Source organism: Salvelinus fontinalis, chromosome 30 (genome assembly GCF_029448725.1).
Source record: "Salvelinus fontinalis isolate EN_2023a chromosome 30, ASM2944872v1, whole genome shotgun sequence".
NCBI lineage: Eukaryota > Metazoa > Chordata > Actinopteri > Salmoniformes > Salmonidae > Salvelinus > Salvelinus fontinalis.
Window position 1 is genome coordinate 17,951,759 of NC_074694.1, and position 21,159 is coordinate 17,972,917.

The 21,159-nt window shown below is 43.3% G+C and overlaps 1 protein-coding gene across 1 annotated transcript in view; it reads right to left on the minus strand.

Annotated features, from left to right (window-relative positions):
- Positions 1 to 5,839: 5,839 nt before the first annotated feature.
- Positions 5,840 to 21,159, minus strand: part of wdr27 (WD repeat domain 27) — a 192,912-nt gene continuing 177,592 nt past the window's right edge. The window contains exon 25 of the mRNA XM_055889929.1: positions 5,840 to 8,948. Coding sequence (XP_055745904.1) covers positions 8,871 to 8,948 — 78 coding nt within the window. The 3' untranslated portion in view covers positions 5,840 to 8,870. The remainder of the gene's footprint in view (positions 8,949 to 21,159) is intronic.

The window sequence follows — 21,159 nt, forward strand, 5'->3', positions numbered from 1 at the left end:
AAATCCAGCGCGAAGTCCTGCGCGCTCCTCGTCCCCTGTCGGAGATAGAACAATCTCTCACCCGCCGCTCGGCCATCTGGAGGGTGATCGAACACGGCCCGAAAACGGCGGGTGAACTCCGGGTAGTGGCCCCTCGCTGAGTCGGGCCCGTTCCAGACCGCATTGGCCCACTCTAGGGCTCTACCCGTCAGGCAGGAGACGAGGACACTCACGCTCTCTTCGTCCGAGGGAGCTGGTCGAACGGTGGCCAGGTACAGATCTAATTGTAGCAGGAATCCCTGGCATCCCGCCGCCGCTCCATCGTACTGACTTGGAGGCGTAATACGCAAAGCGCTGGCACCGGATCCCGCTGGAGGAGATGGTATAGTTGCTGGAGGGAGGGTAGGTGGGGTAGTAGGGAGACCACTCCTCTCCCAACGATCCATCCTCTCCATCATTTGATCCATAGCTGATCCGATGCGATGGAGGATGGACGTGTGATGAAGGACTCTCTCCTCCATCGTGGGGAGAGGGGTGGTCGCTGCTCCTGCTGGCTCCATATGTAAGGTGCGGGCTTCTGTTACGAACAATGAGGAAAATTGTGAGGAGTCAGGAGCAGAGAGCAAAGATATGGGGAAAAACCACTCTTTAATGTCCAACCAGAAGAACAACAGGTAACGTCAAAACATTGGCGTAAAAATCCACTTGAATAAAGTACACACTGGAAAAATAAATCCAGACTGTGGAAAACCCCAAAATCAAACGAACAACCTCATACAAAACAGAAAGACAAGCCCGCACAAACAGAAGCGGGCTAAACGAACTTAAATAGCACCACCCTAACAACCAAACAATAAACAGGTGAAAACAATTAGTCAAAACCAAACGAAAAGGAAAAAGGGATCGGTGGCAGCTAGTAGACCGGCGACGACGACCGCCGAGCACCACTCGAACAGGAAGGGAAGCCACCTTCGGTAATACTCGTTACACCTGCAGTACTGCTACTGTATTTTGACTACTGTACAGCCTTCTCAATATCAAGGAAACCATTACCACATATAGAAAACACTAACAAAATACAGTAGCACAGGGCCCAGTCCAACTATACTGTACGGCCTTCTCAATATCAAGGAAACCCCTCCCACATAGAAAACACTAACAAAATCAAATCAAAGATTATTTGTCACGTGCGCCGAATACAACAGGTGTAGTAGACCTTACAGTGAAATGCTTACAGGCTCTAACCAATAGTGCAAAAAAGGTATTATGTGAACAATAGGTAAGTAAAGAAATAAAACAACAGTAAAAAGACAGGCTATATACAGTAGCGAGGCAATAAAAGTAGCGAGGCTACATACAGACAACGGTTAGTCAGGCGTGGCAGATGTGTTGCTACCTACCCTCACCACCTGCGGGCGACCTGTCAGGAAGTCCAGGATCCAGTTGCAGAGGGAGATGTTTAGTCCCAGGATCCTTATCTTAGTGATGAGCTTTGAGGGTACTATGGTGTTGAACGCTGAGCTGTAGTCAATGAATAGCATTCTCACATAAGTGTTGCTTTTGTCCAGGTGGGAAAGGGCAGTGTGGAGTGCAATAGAGATTGCATCCTCTGTGGATCTGTTTGGGCGATATGCAAATTGGAGTGGGTCTAGGGTTTCTGGTATAATGGTGTTGATATGAGCCATTACCAACCTTCCAAAGCACTTCATGGCTATGGATGTGAGTGCTATGGGTCTGTAGTCATTTAGGCAGGTTGCCATGGTGTTCTTGGGCACAGGGACTGTGGTGGTCTGCTTGAAACATGTTGGTATTACAGACTCAATCAGTGACATGTTGAAAATGTCAGTGAAGGCACCTGCCAGTTTGTCAGCACATGCTGACAAAATGGGGATCCTATTTAAATACCAAATGCCAAAACTCACGGAAATTCTACTCTTGACCACTGCCGCACGCCTTTTTGACACAGTTTAAGGTCCTCTCCCATCCTTCTTTCAGAAAACCCAACCATGACTCCATCTTGCATCTTCCTGCCTACAAACAAAGATTCAAGAGGGAAGTTCCGGTGATCAGGTCTGTACAGTGTTGGTCCGACAAATCAGAATTCCCACTCCAAGACTGTTTTGATCACGTGGACTGGAATATATTCCGGGTCGCCTCTGGAGATAACGTCAATGAACATGCCGACTCAGTTACCGGATTCATAAAAAAATGCATAGATGACGTGATACCGATAGTATCTTTCAAAACACACCTGAATCAAAACACGTAGATTGATGGCAGCCTTGTAGGAGAACTGAAAGAGAGAGATTCTGATTATCAACAGGGCAAGGTGACGGGGGACAATAGTTTGGTTAAACACTACAAATATGACTTGATCAAGATGGCGAAACACAAGTACAGAGACAAAGTCGAGGAGCCATTCAGCGGCCAGACATAAGGGGTACAGTATGTAGCAGGGGCTCCTAACAATCATGGATTACAAAAAGAAAGCCAGCCACATCGCAGTCACCAACGCCACCCTACCGGACGAGCTAAACAACTTTTCTCAAGAGGACAGTGACACAATTATTGTGAGCTACTGAGGAGCGCCCGCGATGACAACATGGGCTACAAACTCAGTCTCCACTGAGGACGTATGTAAGTCATTCAAACGTGTTAACCCTCGCAGAGCTTCCGACCCAGATGGCCTCTCTAGCTGTGCCCTCAGAGCATGTGCAGACCATTTCAATCTCTCCCTAGCTCAGGCCTCTATACCCACCTGTTTCAAGATGTCCACTACTTAATTAAATGACTACCGACCAGTAGCACTAACTTCCGTCATCATGAAGTGCTTTGAGAGGCTAGTTAAAGACCATATCACCTCCTCCCTCCCCGAAACACTCGACCCTCTCCAATTCGCCTACCACCCTGACAGATCCACGGACGACGCAATCGCCATTGCACTACACACTGCCCTTTCCCACCTGGACAAAATAAATGCATCTGTGAGGATGCTGTTCATTGACTACAGCTCTGTCTTCAATACCATAATGCCCTATAAGCTCATTACAAAGCTCACGGCCCTGGGTCTGAACTCCTCTCTACGTAAATGGGTCCTGGACTTCTTGACGGGCCATCCCCAGGTGGTGAAGGTAGGCAACATTAACCCGTCGACACTGATCCTCAACACAGGGTCCCCACAAGCTTGCGTCCTCAGTCCACTCCTGTTTTCTCTGTATACTCACGACTGCGTGGCCTCACACAGTTCCAACTCCATCATCAAGTTCGCTGACGACCCGACAGTAGTATGCCTGATCACCAACAACGTCGAGACAGACTACAGGGAGGAGGTAGGCACTCTGATGGCGTGTTGCCAGCTAAAAAAAACTCTCCCTAAACGTTAGAACAACAAAGGAGTTGATTATGGACTTCAGGAGGAACCAGGCTGGACACGCCCCCATCCTCATCAAGAGGGCCGCTGTGGAGATGGTCAATAACGTCAAATTCCTCAGCGTACATATCTCAGAGAAGCTGAAATGGTCTAACCAATGACTCTTCAACCTCAGGATGCTGAAGAAAGTTGGCCTGTCCCCGAGTGACCTTAAAGTGTTCTACAGGAGCAGCATAGAGAGCACACTGTTGGACTGCATCACAGCCTGGTACGGCAACTCCGCCTCCACGGACCGCAAGGCTCTTCAGAGGGTGATTGGGTGCACCATTGGGTGCACACTGCCTGCCCTACAGGACACCTACAACACCAGTTGTCGCAGGAAGGCCAAGAAGATCATAAGGGACCCCAGCCACCCACACCATGACCTGTTCTCCCCACTTCAATCACTTAGACGCGGGCAGTACAAGAGCATCATGGCAAAAACTGAAAGACTGGCCAATAGCTTCTACCCTCAGACCATCAGGCTGCTGAATAGCCACTACTAGTCAGCTACCTGCTCCGCCAAGCTACCTTTTCCTGCTGCTCCCCACCCCCTCATTATTGTATTTCAATTGTCCTGGACGTTGGCGCTCAAAGCCTAAGATTGTCACTGTACCCTGTCATTAGCCCTGCAACCTGTACATGTGACTATTAAACAATATGAACCTGAATTCTTCCAACAACTGTACACCCTGCTACATATCAGAGAATCTACTCCCACATACACAAATAACACCATGATCATTATTCAGTCCCTGAGAAGAGTGAGTCATGTCAACTGACACCAGCTCCCTGACACAGCTAGAGGCAGGATACAGGAGACCCCCTGGTGGATATAGAGAAATAGGTTCATTACCAATGTAAATCAACAAGTGGCTTGAATGTAAACTGCCTCAAGTCTCTGGAAAGGTTTACATTACTGTAGAGCCCTTGGTGAGGAGTTTAAAGTGAATGTCCATCTGTAGATGGGTAGTATAGGGAGTGTGTGTGGGTGTGTATTTTATATTTTAATATTTTAGTCATTTAGCAGACGCTCTTATCCAGATCGACTTACAGGAGCAAATAGGATTAAGTACCTTGCTCAAGGGCACATCGGCAGATTGTTCACCTATTCAGCTGTGTGTGTGTGTGTGTGTGTGTGTGTGTGTGTGTGTGTGTGTATGTGTGTGTGTGTGTGTTACCTGTACAAGCCAGCCAGGTGTATGAAACACAAAACAGTTAAGTCTAGAGAATCAGAGAAGAGCTATTCATTCACAAGTTCACATGCTATGAAGAAACTTGAAAAATAAATGGAAGGATGTTCTGGCAGTTGCAAGGTATTGTGCAAATGTTGAATTTGGGAAAAGATATATGCACCAAGGCAAAGACAGCCTTTAGATAGCCTTTTTGAGAGTGACCTAAAGAAGATCCTTCTGTGTTTGCCAGTAAATGGCATGCTGTGTTAAATATTAGTCAGATCATTTTCCTCTCCAGATGAACACTCAGGTTTCTGCTGCTGTCCTTTTGCAGACATACTTCTTCCTTCTTTAGACTTATTTTGCCCCCCCCCCCCCCTTACTACCCCCCCTTATTAAATTGCTGTGGAAAACCTTTTTCTTTTTTTATGAACCGATTCTCTACATCTCCTGTTCTTTTGGAATTTGGCAGCCAAATTTTGAATGACAATGACCATAGGAGTAGGCAAGACATCAAAAACAGATCTGGCGCTAGGCTAGTAATATAGCAGGATGGCAAAAGAAATTAGATGACAGTAGCAGTATGAAACTCTCTGTGCCCTGAACCAAAAATGAAAAACTGCAATTTATCTTCTTGAATGTCTCAATCTTGGTAAAATTATCTGACATAGTGTAACTGCCTTTAAGGACAAACATGAGAGTAAAAAAAGAGAATGTGCCAAACGGCCATGAACATAATGAAGTTCGGGGGCTCATGGCAGCCAGACTTTGAGTGTTTCATTCCTCTGAGACACATACGTCTACGTCTGGTTTTCCATGTACTTAAAGGGTGAAAGAAAAATAAACTGTAAGAACCAAAGTGATGTGTTATGTAATCCCTGTTAATTTTATAGGGCTATTATAAAATAATGTGCTACTGCATTCTAGATCAAAGCAGAAACAGCTGCAATTTACATTTACCACAAAAATTTTCTTCACAAAAAAGGTACAATAAAACAGAACATTAGCTACATACCACAGGAGGCTGCTGAGGGGAGGACGGCTCATAATAATGACGGGAATGGAGTGAATGGAAAGGGATCAAACATATGGAAACCAGAATGGAATGGTATCATACACACAGAAACCAGAATTGAATGGTATCAAACACATGGAAACCATGTTTTTGATACCATTCCATTGATTCCATTCCAGCAACTTCTGTAAGCCCGTCCTACCCAATTAAGGTGCCAAAGACTACATGTGCTACAGTTGAAGTCGGAAGTTTACGTACACTTAGGTTGGAGTCATTAAAACTCATTTTTCAACCACTCCACAAATTTCTTGTTAACAAACTATAGTTTTGGCAAGTTGGTTAGGACATCTACTTTGTGAATATCACAAGTAATTTTTTCAACAGTTGTTTACAGGCAGATTATATCACAATTCCAGTGGGTCAGAAGTTAACATACACTAAGTTGACTGTGCCTTTAAACAGCTTGGAAAATTACAGAAAATTATGTCATGGCTTTAGAAGCTTCTGATAGGCTAATTGACATCATTTGAGTCAATTGGAGGTGTATCTGTGGATGTATTTCAAGGCCTACCTTCAAACTCAACGCCTCTTTGCTTGACATCATGGGAAAATCAAAAGAAATCAGCCAAGACCCCAGAAAAAAAATCCACAAGTCTGGTTCATCCTTGGGAGCAATTTCCAAACACCTGAAGGTACCACGTTCATCTGTACAAACAATAGTACGCAAGTATAAACACCATGGGGCTACGCAGCCGTCATGCCGCTCAGGAAGGAGACGCGTTCTGTCTCCTAGAGATTAAAAAGCGTGTGCGAGCAGAGGCCTACAAACTTGACCCAGTTACACCAACTCTGTCAGGAGGAATGGGCCAAAATTCACCCAACTTATTGTGGGAAGCTTGTGGAAGGCTACCCGAAACGTTTGACCCAAGTGAAACAATTTAAAGGCAATGCTATCAAATACTAATTGAGTGTATGTACATTTCTGACCCACTGGGAATGTGATGAAAGAAATAGAAGCTGAAATAAATAATTGTCTCTACTATTATTCTGACATTTCACATTCTTAAAATCAAGTGGTGATATTAATTGAACTACGACAGGGAATTTTTACTAGGATTAAATATCAGAAATTGTGAAAAAACTGAGTGTAAATGTATTTGGCTAAGGTGTATGTAAACTTCTGACTTCAACTGTACATCCAGTATAATGTTGTTTACTGGCCATGTTCCGTGCTTGAAAGTGATAGCAACATGATTAAGACACTACTTACTGTATTGTTTAAATATATTTCCAACGGCATACCGTAAGCTATTTACTATAACAATATTCAAACCATCCCATTTACCGTTCCCCCGTAAATTCCCAGTAAATGTTGTATTTATAGATGTAGCTAAGATAGAGTGCGTATAACAAGTTTAGGATGCTTGTCAACCTTACAGAACTTATAAACTGTATTTACAAAACATACTTATAAAGATACTTCAGATGAATAAAGCACTGTGTTGCCCCAGAGTGTCTTTGCATGGGGCATCAAGTAAAAGCATGAATAGGATCACTCGTCATCCCATTATGGCATTTTCACTATGAACTACAGATGGCTATAAAGTCTGAAAAGATGGACACTGGTACGTTATTGTCTCACTATAAAACTGAAAACAAAGAGTATCAAGAGAAAACGCTGACTCTGCCTCATGCCAAGTAAAGGGGTTGAGTGCCATAGATAGTTCAGGTCTTGATTAGGAACAGTCAGAATATGCATTGCATTGAGAACAGACTTGGGTTGAAATACAATTCGAAATCTTTCAAATACTTTAAGCATTTGTGTTAAAATGCCAAGAGCACCAGTTGGGCAGGGTTAGCACTTTCTAGACTTTTCTATCTGTTCTGTTAGGTTCTAAGTTCTGGTACAAATCCAGTCGGACACCAAAGGAAGCTTAGACTAGATTTATTTACCCATACTGAATGCATAACATAACATACAAGTCACACAGCATATATTTACACCCCTCGACTAGGCAGAGATCCTCTCCTTGTATGTTAAGATAAACAATCAGTCAGTTTTTGTTGCTGGGCAGAAACTAGGTCTGTTCCTCTTCGTTGTGATTGACATGGCCCAGCTAGAGTCCAGAACCTTTGTGTGTGGGTATGTGTGTGTGTGGGAGATAATGCTACAGTTAGCGTGTCATTGAGGTGGGCCCCTGTGGCTCTCTTCCCAGATGTTTCCTACCTCTTCAACTGTTATCCTCACATCGATATTGAGTTCCACCACCACTTGTCCTTTCCCTACAAGTTACTGAAACTAACTTGGCTTGACAGGAACCGAGACCCGACTATTGATCTTTTGCCTAATCCTTAAAAAGTCTATAAAAAAACTGAATGCCATATTGGTTCCCTCTTAGTGGCCAAGAACACTAGTGGATGTCCTCCGGTCTACAGTACCCTGACTGTCTCCACCGTACATATTGTTCCATCCAGACAGTACAGAACAGTACATTCCCCATACGCTGAGTATACCAAACATTATGACCACCTTCCTGATATTGAGTTGCAAGTGACATCGATAAGGGATCATATCTTTCACCTGGATGTCATGGAAAGACATTCCTAACGTTTTATACACTAAGCGTATGTTCAAACCATCAGCAACAGGGAGAGGGAGGGAGAAATATGTTATCTGAGCAGTAGGCCTAATTGCCAGAACTATGGAAGAAATCCTCGTACTGCTACTGCTAGTGTGGAATGCAGAAGGACAGTAAGAAGCACAAAAACAGTTAAGCATTCTGTATGCATTCAAATCAGTTTAATCTTGAATATTCAAATTTCACCTACTGTACTGTTGGGATATAGGTGATATATGGTACTGTACTGAACATACCAGTCTTTTCTTTCTGTCTAGGTCTGTGTGTGTGTGTGTGTGTGTGTCTCCATTCTAATGTAAATACATCTGTACATGTGGATGGATGTGTTAGTATGTAGTAACGTCTGCGTGTCAGACTCGCAGGCTGCTGAGCGGTGCAGTCAGATGGTGATGTCACTGTGGCCCCTGGGTCTCAGTAATACTGCTGTAACTCTCCAGGCCCTGGCATCCATCCCTCTGTAAAGCCTCACTGTGAGATCACAGCCAATGGGATAAAAGGAAGCTCTCTAGCTAACGAGGCCCGTTGGTCCCCATTACAGTATGGTGTAAATAACACAAGCGTCATCGTCAGGTCCAGACCTGGGTTCATATATCATTTGCTTTCTTTCAAATGTTTGAATGCGCTTGCCTGTCGTAATGGGAACCAGCCCGTTGTCATGACAGGGCGACCCTGATGGCGGCGTTGCCAGGGCGGAACAGACTCAGCCTCCCGTCCAGAGTCCCGGTCAGCAGCTGGGAAGGAGAGAGACAGAGAATAAGAATGACATCATCACGCTACCCTTTGACTGATCACATGAGGGTGATTATAAACAGAGACTGACTGTATTCCCTTTTCCTGACGACTTAAACTGAGATCTTCCGCTGCTCTACAGTATGTTCACTACATACTTCAGTTTGAGACTGGCACCGTTGAAGTCGTTTCTGGGGACGTCAAAATGAGGGGTTCTGTACAAAACAAAGACTTTAGCGATTGCATCTGTAACTAAACAGAGTAGCAAAGCCAACTACGAAATGTTCTAAATGCCGCATTAACCATGTGTTTTGGCTCTGGCCCAATCCATCGGTTTAAGAATGTGTTTGCGTTCTAGAAATGGTCAGGGAGTTCCTCAGATGGAGACTCGTTGAAGAGAATAAACTAGCGCTGTGGGTGTGGCGTAGCGTTTGGCTGGAGCAAGGAGTTTGGGTAGCCAGGCAAGTATCCATACCTATCACGCTAAACTCTTTAGGGTGCCTTTCTACATGATCCTATAGTCTGATCCCAGATCTGTTTGTGCTGTCTTGCTAAGTCCTATAAATATCAACTGGCATGAAAACGACCGTAGCAGTTGGCAGTTTTCTCATGACAACGACCATAGGAGCACAAAAGACAGTAGAGAAATATCTGGGACCAGGCTAGTAGGCTATTCCCTCTATCATACTGTTGCATTTAACTCAGCATGATCCAAACTTCTAATTGGGGAAAGCCATGCAATATTGCATAACAGCACTGATCTCTACAACAAAGCTAAACTAAGAACTTTGCAGCAGTTAAATCCCAGGTTTATAATATCTCATAGCAATTATCAAACTGTCCACACTGTGGCCCAAATAGCACCCTATAACCTACATGCTCAGAAAAAAAGTTATTCGGCTGTCCGCATAGAATAACCTTGTTTGGTTCCAGGTATAAGCCTTTTTTGATCCCGGTAGAACTTATTACCCTCTGTGGAAAGGGTTCTACATGGAACTCAAAAGCGTTATTTCTACCTGGAACTACAATGGATAAACAACATTGTAGTTACTCCACAATACTACAAAAGTAGGAAGCCTTGTTGCAAACATACATTCTGTTTGCAACAAGGCACAAAAGTAAAACTGCAAATAATGTGGCAAAGAAATGAACTTTATGTTCTGAATATAAAGCGTTATGTTTGGGGCAAATAAAACACAACGCATCACTGAGTATCAAGCATGGTGGTGGCTGCATCATGTTATGGATATGCTTGTCATTGGCAAGGACTAGGGAGTTTTTGGGGATAAAAAGAAACAGAATAGAGCTAAGCACAGGCAAAATGACATGGAATGTTCTTGAGTGGCCTAGTTACAGTTTTGACTTAAATCAGCTTGAAAATCTATGTCAAGACTTGAAAATGGCTGTCAAGCAATTATCAACAATCAACTTGACAGAGCTTGAAGAATTTTGAAAATAATGTGCAAAAGATATTGTACAATCCAGGTGTGCAAAGCTGTAATAGCTGCCAAAGGTGATTCTAACATGTATTGAGTAACGGGTGTGAATACTTATGTAAATGAGATATTTCTGTATTTCATTTTCAACACATTTGCAAACATTTCAAAAAAAGATGTTTTATCTGGCATTATGGGTTATTGTGTGTAAAAAAGATATTAAGCCAAGCAGCCTGACCCACACACTCATGGATACAGACACACGCATTCACGGACGTAGACACTCACGCACGCACGCACACACACACACACGTATGCACGTGCACACAGATCACACACAACTCTCCCCCACACACGTATCCCCTTGTCCTCAGCAGCATATCTCTCTCAAAGAGGAGGGACCATGATCTCAGCTATCCCCTGTCGGCCAATCAGCCAGTGACCCAGGCCAGAGCAACATTACCTCACCACTACGGCAGCCAATCTACAGGCTCCAATGCAACCTGGGAAACCTTCCATTTAGAGTTCATAGTGAGATTCTGTCCTGTGTGAGAGAGTCTGTGTCCTCAACAGCACTCCATTACCTATTAAGTGTACTACTTTTGACCAGGACCCATAGCGCTCTGGTCAAAAGTTGTGCGCTATAAAGGGAATACGGTGCCATTTGGGACACATACTGATAAACCTTCCATTTGGGATTCATAGTGAGACTCATGGTACTCATTCATAATGGGTTATGAGAGCTGTGGAAATTGATGGCACTCCGAGACATTAGTCAACACTGTACTGTGCTAGTCTGTGACCTCAGGTTAACATACACCAAAAAATTATCTGTATTTCATCACACAAAAGATCTGCACAGGTGCAAAAAATGACAGGGACTATTCCATTGGTTTCATTGTGCCAGGCAAGCTCAATGAAGCACAAGTATTTAAAATATATTAAATATGATTGGAGCCAGGTCTGATATCAACGAGAGACCAGGACATCAGCTAAATGAGTGAATAGGCCCATATGCAGTCAACACCCTGATATGATAGGAAAGAGTCAGAAGATCAATCAAACACCAGTAGTCTGCTGAGCCCTAACCATGCACTTCAGCTAAACTTTCTGACGACTGATGAGTGAATACGCCCCTGTTGGGAAAAAGTCAGAAGATCAATCAAACACCAGTAGTCTGCTGAGCCCTAACCATGCACTTCAGCTAAACTTTCTGACGACTGATGAGTGAATACGCCCCTGTTGGGAAAGAGTCAGAAGATCAATCAAACACCAGTAGTCTGCTGAGCCCTAACCATGCACTTCAGCTAAACTTTCTGACGACTGATGAGTGAATACGCCCCTGTTGGGAAAGAGTCAGAAGAGTCTGAAGTGTTTGGAATGAAGATGAGTCAAACACCAGTAGGGCTAACTAGTTTCTATCAGGGTTTATTTATTTAATCAGACACACACACATGCGCACGCGCACAAACGTACGCACACACACACTGTCTAGCCCTATATCTATGAGGGTTTATTTATTTAATCTCTTCTGGTTTGGATGTTGATGCTGTAGCAGATCCTCCTTACTGGAGACACAGGGACAATACCCAGCTGTGTGTGGAACGCTAGGAGAGGAGAGTTCACTGACACACACACGCAGGGCTGGCTCTAACCTTTTGGGGGCCTTATGCAAGATTTGGTTGGGGGCCCCCCCACCTTGCCGCAAATCATTTTAATTTCACACAGTTAATTTCACACAATTCTACAATCTTTGCCATTTGGCGTTAAGAAAATGTAGCAATCATTCTATTCTAATTATTTTGGCTTGAGGCAGAGGGAATTTTTTTCTTCAATTTTACAGCTAATTTCCTGCAATTCTATCCATTTTATCATGTGGTGGAAATACATTTTAGCAGTTTTAAAGCTAATTTCCTGCAATTATACACATTTCTCTATGTACACATTTTTCCATGACTTATGCCATGGTAATATGATATCTGAGTGAGAAAGACTAACAAAATCAATGGTGGCCTCCTGGAGGTCAGGGCCCTGTGCAGGTTTTTTTTTTATTATAGCTGGCTGGATTAACTAACAATCTAAACATTGCTAGCTGACATGGCTAATTGAGAGACTCTCAGTTCCTCACATAACAAGAGAAAAACTACTGGTCCTGCTTTATTTGGAGTGCATCTTCATACAGGCTTCATAAGCACTACATAGATGCTTCACAAATCATATATAACCGTATGTCATGCGCTATAAAGATTCATAATGTGGCATAAGTGTGTGACATAACCATCAATGTATTTATTCACATTTATTAGAGCATGAAATATAGTTATAGATGATTTGTGACCCATTTATGCAGTGCTTATGAAGCCTATATGAATGCTTTATGGTGGCCCCCTAAAGGACGGGGCCCTAAGCGACCGCTTATGCCTGGAGCAGGCCCTGCACACACGCTGACTGTCTGTTTGTGTCTCTCTCACTCACATGCTCTGCAGAAAGTCAGTCACGCCCCCCATACACATGTACACATACACGCACGTACACACACACACACACACACACACACACACACACACACACACACACACACACACACACACACACACACACACACACACACACACACACACACACACACATTTTGTTCTTATATTCATGTGGGGACCTAAAATGCATTTCCATTCAAAATCCTATTTTCCCTAAACCTAACACTAACCCTAAACCTTATCCTAACCCTAACCTTAACCCCAAACCTAACCCCTAAAATTAAAATAGCCTTTGTCCTTATGGGGACGTGGGAAATGACCCCATGAAGGAGAATTTCCTTGTTTACTTTTCTTCTGGCAATAAAACATTAAATGAACACAGTCCATTTAATGTGTGAAAGTGAGAAAGGGAGGCTGAACCTAAAAATACCCCTAACCATCTAGCTAACCCTCCAATTACCCCTAACCCTCCAGCTAACCCTCCTATTACCCCTAACCCTCTAGCTAACCCTCCTATTACCCCTAACCATCTAGCTAACCCTCCTATTACCCCTAACCATCTAGCTAACCTTCCCATTATCCCTAACCATCTAGCTAACCCTCCCTTTACCCCTAACCATCTAGCTAACCCTCCTATTACCCCTAACCATCTAGCTAACCCTCCTATTACCCCTAACCGTCTAGCTAACCCTCCTATTACCCCTAACCGTCTAGCTACCCTCCTATTACCCCTAACCATCTAGCTTACCCTCCTATTACCCCTAACCATCTAGCTAACCTTCCCATTATCCCTAACCATCTAGCTAACCCTCCCATTACCCCTAACCATCTAGCTAACCTTCCCATTATCCCTAACCATCTAGCTAACCCTCCCATTACCCCTAACCGTCTAGCTAACCTTCCCATTACCCCTAACCGTCTAGCTAACCCTCCTATTACCCCTAACCGTCTAGCTAACCCTCCTATTACCCCTAACCGTCTAGCTTACCCTCCTATTACCCCTAACCATCTAGCTTACCCTCCTATTACCCCTAACCATCTAGCTAACCTTCCCATTATCCCTAACCATCTAGCTAACCTTCCCATTACCCCTAACCATCTAGCTAACCCTCCTATTACCCCTAACCATCTAGCCAACCCTCCTATTACCCCTAACCATCTAGCTAACCCTCCTATTACCCCTAACCATCTAGCTAACCCTCCTATTACCCCTAACCATCTAGCTAACCTTCCCATTACCCCTAACCATCTAGCTAACCCTCCTAATACCCCTAACCATCTAGCTAACCCTGCTATTACCCCTAACCATCTAGCTAACCCTCCTATTACCCCTAACCATCTAGCTAACCCTCCTATTACCCCTAACCATCTAGCTAACCCTCCTATTACCCCTAACCATCTAGCTAACCTTCCTATTACCCCTAACCATCTAGCTAACCCTCCTATTACCCCTAACCATCTAGCTAACCCTCCTAATACCCCTAACCATCTAGCTAACCCTCCTATTGCCCCTAACCATCTAGCTAACCCTCCTATTACCCCTAACCATCTAGCTAACCCTCCTATTACCCCTAACCATCTAGCTAACCCTCCTATTACCCCTAACCATCTAGCTAACCCTCCTATTACCCCTAACCATCTAGCTTACCCTCCTATTACCCCTAACCATCTAGCTAACCCTCCTATTACCCCTAACCATCTAGCTAACCCTCCTATTACCCCTAACCATCTAGCTAACCCTCCTATTACCCCTAACCATCTAGCTAACCCTCCTATTACCCCTAACCATCTAGCTAACCCTCCTATTACCCCTAACCATCTAGCTAACCCTCCTATTACCCCTAACCATCTCGCTAACCCTCCTATTACCCCTAACCATCTAGCTAACCCTCCTATTACCCCTAACCATCTAGCTAACCCTCCTATTACCCCTAACCATCTAGCTAACCCTCCTATTACCCCTAACCATCTAGCTAACCCTCCTATTAAATGGCCCTAACCATCTAGGTAACCATCATATTACCCCTAGTCATCTAGCTAACCCTCCTATTACCCATAACCATCTAGCTAACCTTCCCATTATCCCTAATCATCTAGCTAACCCTCCCATTACCCCTAACCATCTAGCTAACCCTCCTATTACCCCTAACCATCTAGCTAACCCTCCTATTAAATGGCCCTAACCATCTAGGTAACCATCATATTACCCCTAGTCATCTAGCTAACCCTCCCATTACCCCTAACCATCTAGCTAACCCTCCCATTGCCCCTAACCATCTAGCTAACCTTCATATTATCCCTAACCATCTAGCTAACTCTCCTATTACCCCTATCTATCTAACCCTCCTATTTCCCCTAACCATCTAGCTAACCCTCCCATTACCCCTAACCATCTAGCTAACCCTCCCATTAAATGGCCCTAACCATCTAGCTAACCCTCCCATTACCCCTAACCATCTAGCTAACCCTCCTATTAAATGGCCCTAACCATCTAGCTAACCCTCCCATTACCCCTAACCATCTAGCTAACCCTCCTATTAAATGACCCTAACCATCCAGCTAACCCTCCCATTAGCCCTAACCATCTAGCTAACTCTCCTATTAAATGGCCCTAACCATCTAGCTAACCCTCCCATTACCACTAACTATGTGGCTAACCATTTTCTTAAATGGCCCTAACCATCTATCTAACACTCCTCTTAAATAACCCCAACCTTCTGGCTAACCCTCCCATTACTCCTAACCATCTAGCTAACCCTCCCATTACCCCTAACTATGTAGCTAACCATTTTCTTAAATGGCCCTAACCATCTAGCTAACACTCCTATTAAATAACCCCAACCTTCTAGCTAACCCTCCCATTATCTCTAACCATCTAGCTAACCCTCCCATTACCCCTAACTATGCAATGTAGCTAGCCCTTTTTTTTAAATGGCCCTAACCATCTAGCTAACCCTCCTATTAAATAACCCTAACCATCTATCTAACCCTCCTATTAGCCCTAACCATCGAGCTAACCCTCCTACAAGCCCTACCTGTTTAGCTAACCCTTCCAATACCCCTAACAATCTAGCTAACCCTCCTATTAGCCCTAACCATCGAGCTAACCCTCCTACAAGCCCTAACTGTTTAGCTAACCCTTCCAATACCCATAACAATCTAGCTAACCCTCCTATTAGCCCTAACCATCGAGCTAACCCTCCTACAAGCCCTAACTGTTTAGCTAACCCTTCCAATACCCATAACAATCTAGCTAACCCTCCTATTAGCCCTAACCATCGAGCTAACCCTCCTACAAGCCCTAACTGTTTAGCTAACCCTTCCAATACCCATAACAATCTAGCTAACCCTCCTATTAAGTTCCAACTGGAACTCAAAATAATTATAACTTCAGCTGTGTGAGTTTAAATGAAGTCATGCAATACAATAAGTGTACAAATTTGGTGAATCATAATAACTCAGATAATCATGCATGTATGTAAGACGTGTCTTGTAATTAGAAATATGATGTTGGCTTCCTAGGGAGTGTGTTTATGATTTGATGCCATGATAATTATGACCTGACTGAAGGAAAAAAACAACACACTCATACATATTGGTTGGTCGATAAAATTAGGGTAGCAAAGCAACCGGTAGTTTCCCAAAGTTACCAGAATGTTCAGGTCGTTTTGGTTATTAACAGAAAATCTATGGCTATCTATCAGAACTTTGGTAATTTTTACTTGAATAACTTAAAAAAAAAAAAAAAAATCATATATAGTATTCATTTTATATACAGTGCTGTGAAAAAGTATTTGCCCCTTTCTAATTTTCTCTACTTTTGAAAAATAAAATTACATGTACTTTTTCGTGATATCGAATTGGTAGTTATAGTCTTGTCCCATCGCTGCAACTCCCGTACAGACTCAGGAGAGGTGAAGGTTGAGAGCCATGCGTCCTCCGTAACACAACCCTGCTCACTTAACCCGGAAACCAGCTGCACCAATGTTACGGAGGAAACGCTATACAACTGGCGACCGAAGTCGCTAGTGATGCCTCTAGCACTGCGATGCAGTGCCTTAGACCGCTACGCCACTCAGGAGGCCCTACTTTTAAATATTTTCAATACAGAATGTTATCAGATTTTAACCAAAACCTAACATTAGATAAAGGGAACCTGAGTCAACGAATAACACAACAATTACATACTCCAATTTATTTCATAAACAAAGATTTGCAACACCCAATGCCCCTGTGTGAAAAAGCAATTGCACTCTTCCACTCAGTAACAGGTTGTGCCACCTTCAGTTGCAATGACTCACACCAAACATTTCCTATAGTTGTTGATCAGTCTCATGTCGCTGTAGAAGAATTTTGCCCCACTCTTCCATGCAGAACTGCTTTAACAGTGACATTTGTGGGTTTTCAAATATGAACTGTTCATTTCAAGTCTTGCTACAACATGATTGTCTTGCTTCATGACCCAGCTGCGCTTCAGCTTCAGCTCACAGACAGATGGCCTGACATTCTCCTGTAGAATTCTCTGATACAGAGTAGAATTTATGGTTCCTTCTATTAAGGCAAGTCGTCCAGGTCCTGAGGAAGCAAGGCATCCCCAAACCATCACACTACCACCACCATTCATGACCGTCGGTATAAGGTTCTTACTGTGGAATAAAGTGTTTGGTTTTAGCCAGGCATAAATGGGACCCATGTCGTCCAAAAATATATACTTTTGACTCATCTGTCCATAGAACATTCTTCCAAGATTCTTGATGATCATCCAGGTGCTTCCAGGTACTTTTTCTGCAAACTTCAGTCAACCTTTTGGATGAGATGGGTCCCAATATGTCTGTCGAAAACCAAACACTGCATTCCACAATTTTTTGTTATTTGTAAACTCAGGTTCCCTTTATCTAATATCAGGTTTTGATTGAAGTTCTAATAACATTCAGTATCAAAAATATGCAAACATAGAGAAAATCAGAAAGAGGGCAAATACTTTTTCACGCCACTGTATCTGTGTCCATATTGTCCATGAGTTTCTTGTAGAAATAATGACAAAATAATCTAACGAACAATGGCATTATTTTCAATTAACTGCAACTCTTCCAACTATTTGATGCTTTTCACAACTGCCACCAAACATTTACAGCAAAAACATACTGACATAGTAAATTAAAATAAATACATGTGTGTAAAAATATATAAAGGATATTTCATGCTGAAACCCTCATATTAAACACCAATGGTATTCACTAAATTGATGGTTTATATTTCAGATCATGTTTTACAGCTTTGTCCTTACATTTTTATTTTAAAATCATAATTTCATATATTTCACATGTCCACAAAGTCAGAGATCATTACAGACACCTGTAAAAATCTGAAGAGCCACTAGATGTCTTGTGATAGATTACATGAAATCCTTGAAAAATACCAAAATTCTGGTAGTTTACTGGTAAACTTAGAAAGTTTCCAGTAATATACTCTCCCTTTGCAACCGTAGGTATAATAGTACATAGTAATTGCATCAACTTGCTGATTGTTCCCCATCAGCTTAGTACAGGGCATTCCATGTCTTTATGTCTGTCTGAGGTGGGCCTTTTAATGGGCAATCTACAGTTTCTACATCCATTAGTGGTCTTATAAATTAATGATATACACATCGATTCTTGAAGAATATAACTTATAAATGCCTCATGAGCTTAGTTCAAATATCTAGCCCCATCAGAACCCCCCAAAATAAGCTTGTTTTAGTCCTTTGACTGATTGTAAACAATGTAATTATAAACAAAGACTGTATTGCTTCAACATATGGTTAAAACGATATTTTTGATTTCATGGATCGTCAGACCTTTCATCCATAGTCTATGAATTTGAGAATGGTTACATTTCTCCAGCCCCATCCGTCAGCTTTTTACAGCTTCAAAACATGGTTAAAACTATCATTTTGATCACATGGATGGTCAGTCCTTGCATCCATAGTCCTGTCTATGAATTTGAGAGTGGTTATCTCTCTAGCCGCATCCCTCAGCTATTTAAACAAATCGGTGACCCATTTGATATTGTTTGAACTGCAGATTGCTGCTTTAACATTCCCAGGCAGTACAGAGACAGCCAGAGCAGACAGACATATGGAAGACTGACATATGGAAGACTGACAGGGTCAACATTGCTCTTCAGGCCAGATGGTCTAGCTTACCACAGATGGTTGAGCTTACCCCAGGACAGGACCCCGACTGAGAAGGTTCCAACTATACACTGACACTGACTGTCTGTCTGACTGACTGAAGGATGGACGGACAGACGTCGTACTCATGGTTGGCTGGTCTTATCATAGGGGTTAACTACATCCTTATTATTACATCCTGGCTATGGCCACTACATACTGGCTATTAGCAAACAGAGTAGAACTGATCGCCAAATCAAATGGTCAATTGAGTAGTCTCGTTAAGTAGTTATGACATTACTCTTTCCATGAAATTTGATTCCTGAAAATATCTGACGTGAGACAATGGAAATACAGTACATACGTATTTAGACAGAAATGAATGGGTTTTGGTCTCAATAGGAACCCAGGAACCCAGGTAGTCTAGCAGTTATGAGCGTTGGGCCAGTACTTAACCCTAATTGCTCCTGTAAGTCGCTCTGGAGAAGAGCATCTGCTAAACGACTAAAATGTTAAATGTACACCAGGACCTTTTCTACTGTATTGTTACATTCAGAGTATTATGTCTCCATAAAGATCATCTAGGATCACAAATCTCTTTCATTATTTTTCATTTATTTTACTAGGCAAGTCAGTTAAGAACAAATTCTTATTTACAATGACGGCCTACCCCGGCCAAACTTTTGTCAAAAGTAGTGCACCATGTAGGAAATAGGCCCATAGGGCTCTGGTCAAAAGTAGTGCACTATATAGGGACTAAGGTGCCATTTGGGATGCATGCAGCCCAAGAATATCAATCACCCATAGCAACACACAATACATTTCCACATCACCTCCCCTTGGTTTGGGATCGGTTAATCCTCCCTGCAGACAACCCAGGTGTCTCTCTCTCTGTGTGTGTGTGTGTGTGTGTGTGTTTTGTGTCTGTGTATATGTCTTGTGTGTGTGTGTGTGTGTGTGTGTGTGTGTGTGTGTGTGTGTGTGTGTGTGTGTGTGTGTGTGTGTGTGTGTGTGTGTGTGTGTGTGTGTGTGTGTGTGTGTGTGTGTGTTCTTGGAACAGAGGCTGAGTGGTTGACTGCTTGACCTAGTGTCTCTTCCATCCTCCCCTGTTCCCTCTCTTCAACTCCCCCATCTCATCTCCCTGCTACCTCATCTCATCTCTAGCACATATTACAGTATGGAACATCCCACAGTGATGTGTGTGTCATCTGGGATCCTAGCTCTACAGTAGGGAATAGCCTGCTCTGGTCTGTAACTCTGATAAATGTTGTGCTTAGGGAGGTTAAGATCCTTGTCTGGCTCAGACATTATTGTAAAAGAGAATGATGGAATCGCCATAATCTACTTTTTTATTTTTTATTATTGAATATTTAAAACATACAATATACTTGCAGTGAAGCCGCTCAACAACTACATCACATTAGTCATCTAACAGACTCACATCCAGAGCAACAGACAGAAGCAACCAGGGTCAACGCCCTGCTCAAGGGCACGTCGACAGATCTTCCACAACGTCTGGCGCGACAGGAGGAACGAATCGATGAACTCTGCCACCTCCTTCGCCAGTACATTCCTGCTTCACCGATATCAGGTGCCACAGCCTCCTCTCGTTCATCTCCCCCATATCCATGCCTAATAAATACGACGGCTCCCCAGGGAAATGTCAAGGATTTCTCATGCAGTGTAACCTGTACATAGACCTTCAACCCGCTGACTTCACCTCTGACAAAGACAGGGTGGACTTCGTCATCTCCCTACTCACAGGCAAAGCTCTGGATTGTGTCACAGCCCTGTGGGCCACTCAAAGTTCTGATAAGTCCTCTGAATCACGTGTCCATGCCCTCTTCAAGGAGGTGTTTGACCATTCAGTTTCAGGTCGTCACACAGCTGTTATGTGAGCTGCGACAGGGCCGTATCTCCACCACTGAGCATGCCCTTGAGTTCCGTACCATGGCTGCCGGCAGTGGATGGAGTGAACCAGCTCCCATTACAGAGGTTTTCACAACGTACATCATGTACAACAGGTCCTCCAACGGCTACAGGACCACCATCTTTATGTCAAGGCTGAGAAGAGCGCCTTTCACGTTACTATGGTAACTTTCCTAGGGTTCGTAATGACACCAAAATGGACGAAGGCAAAGTCACGGCC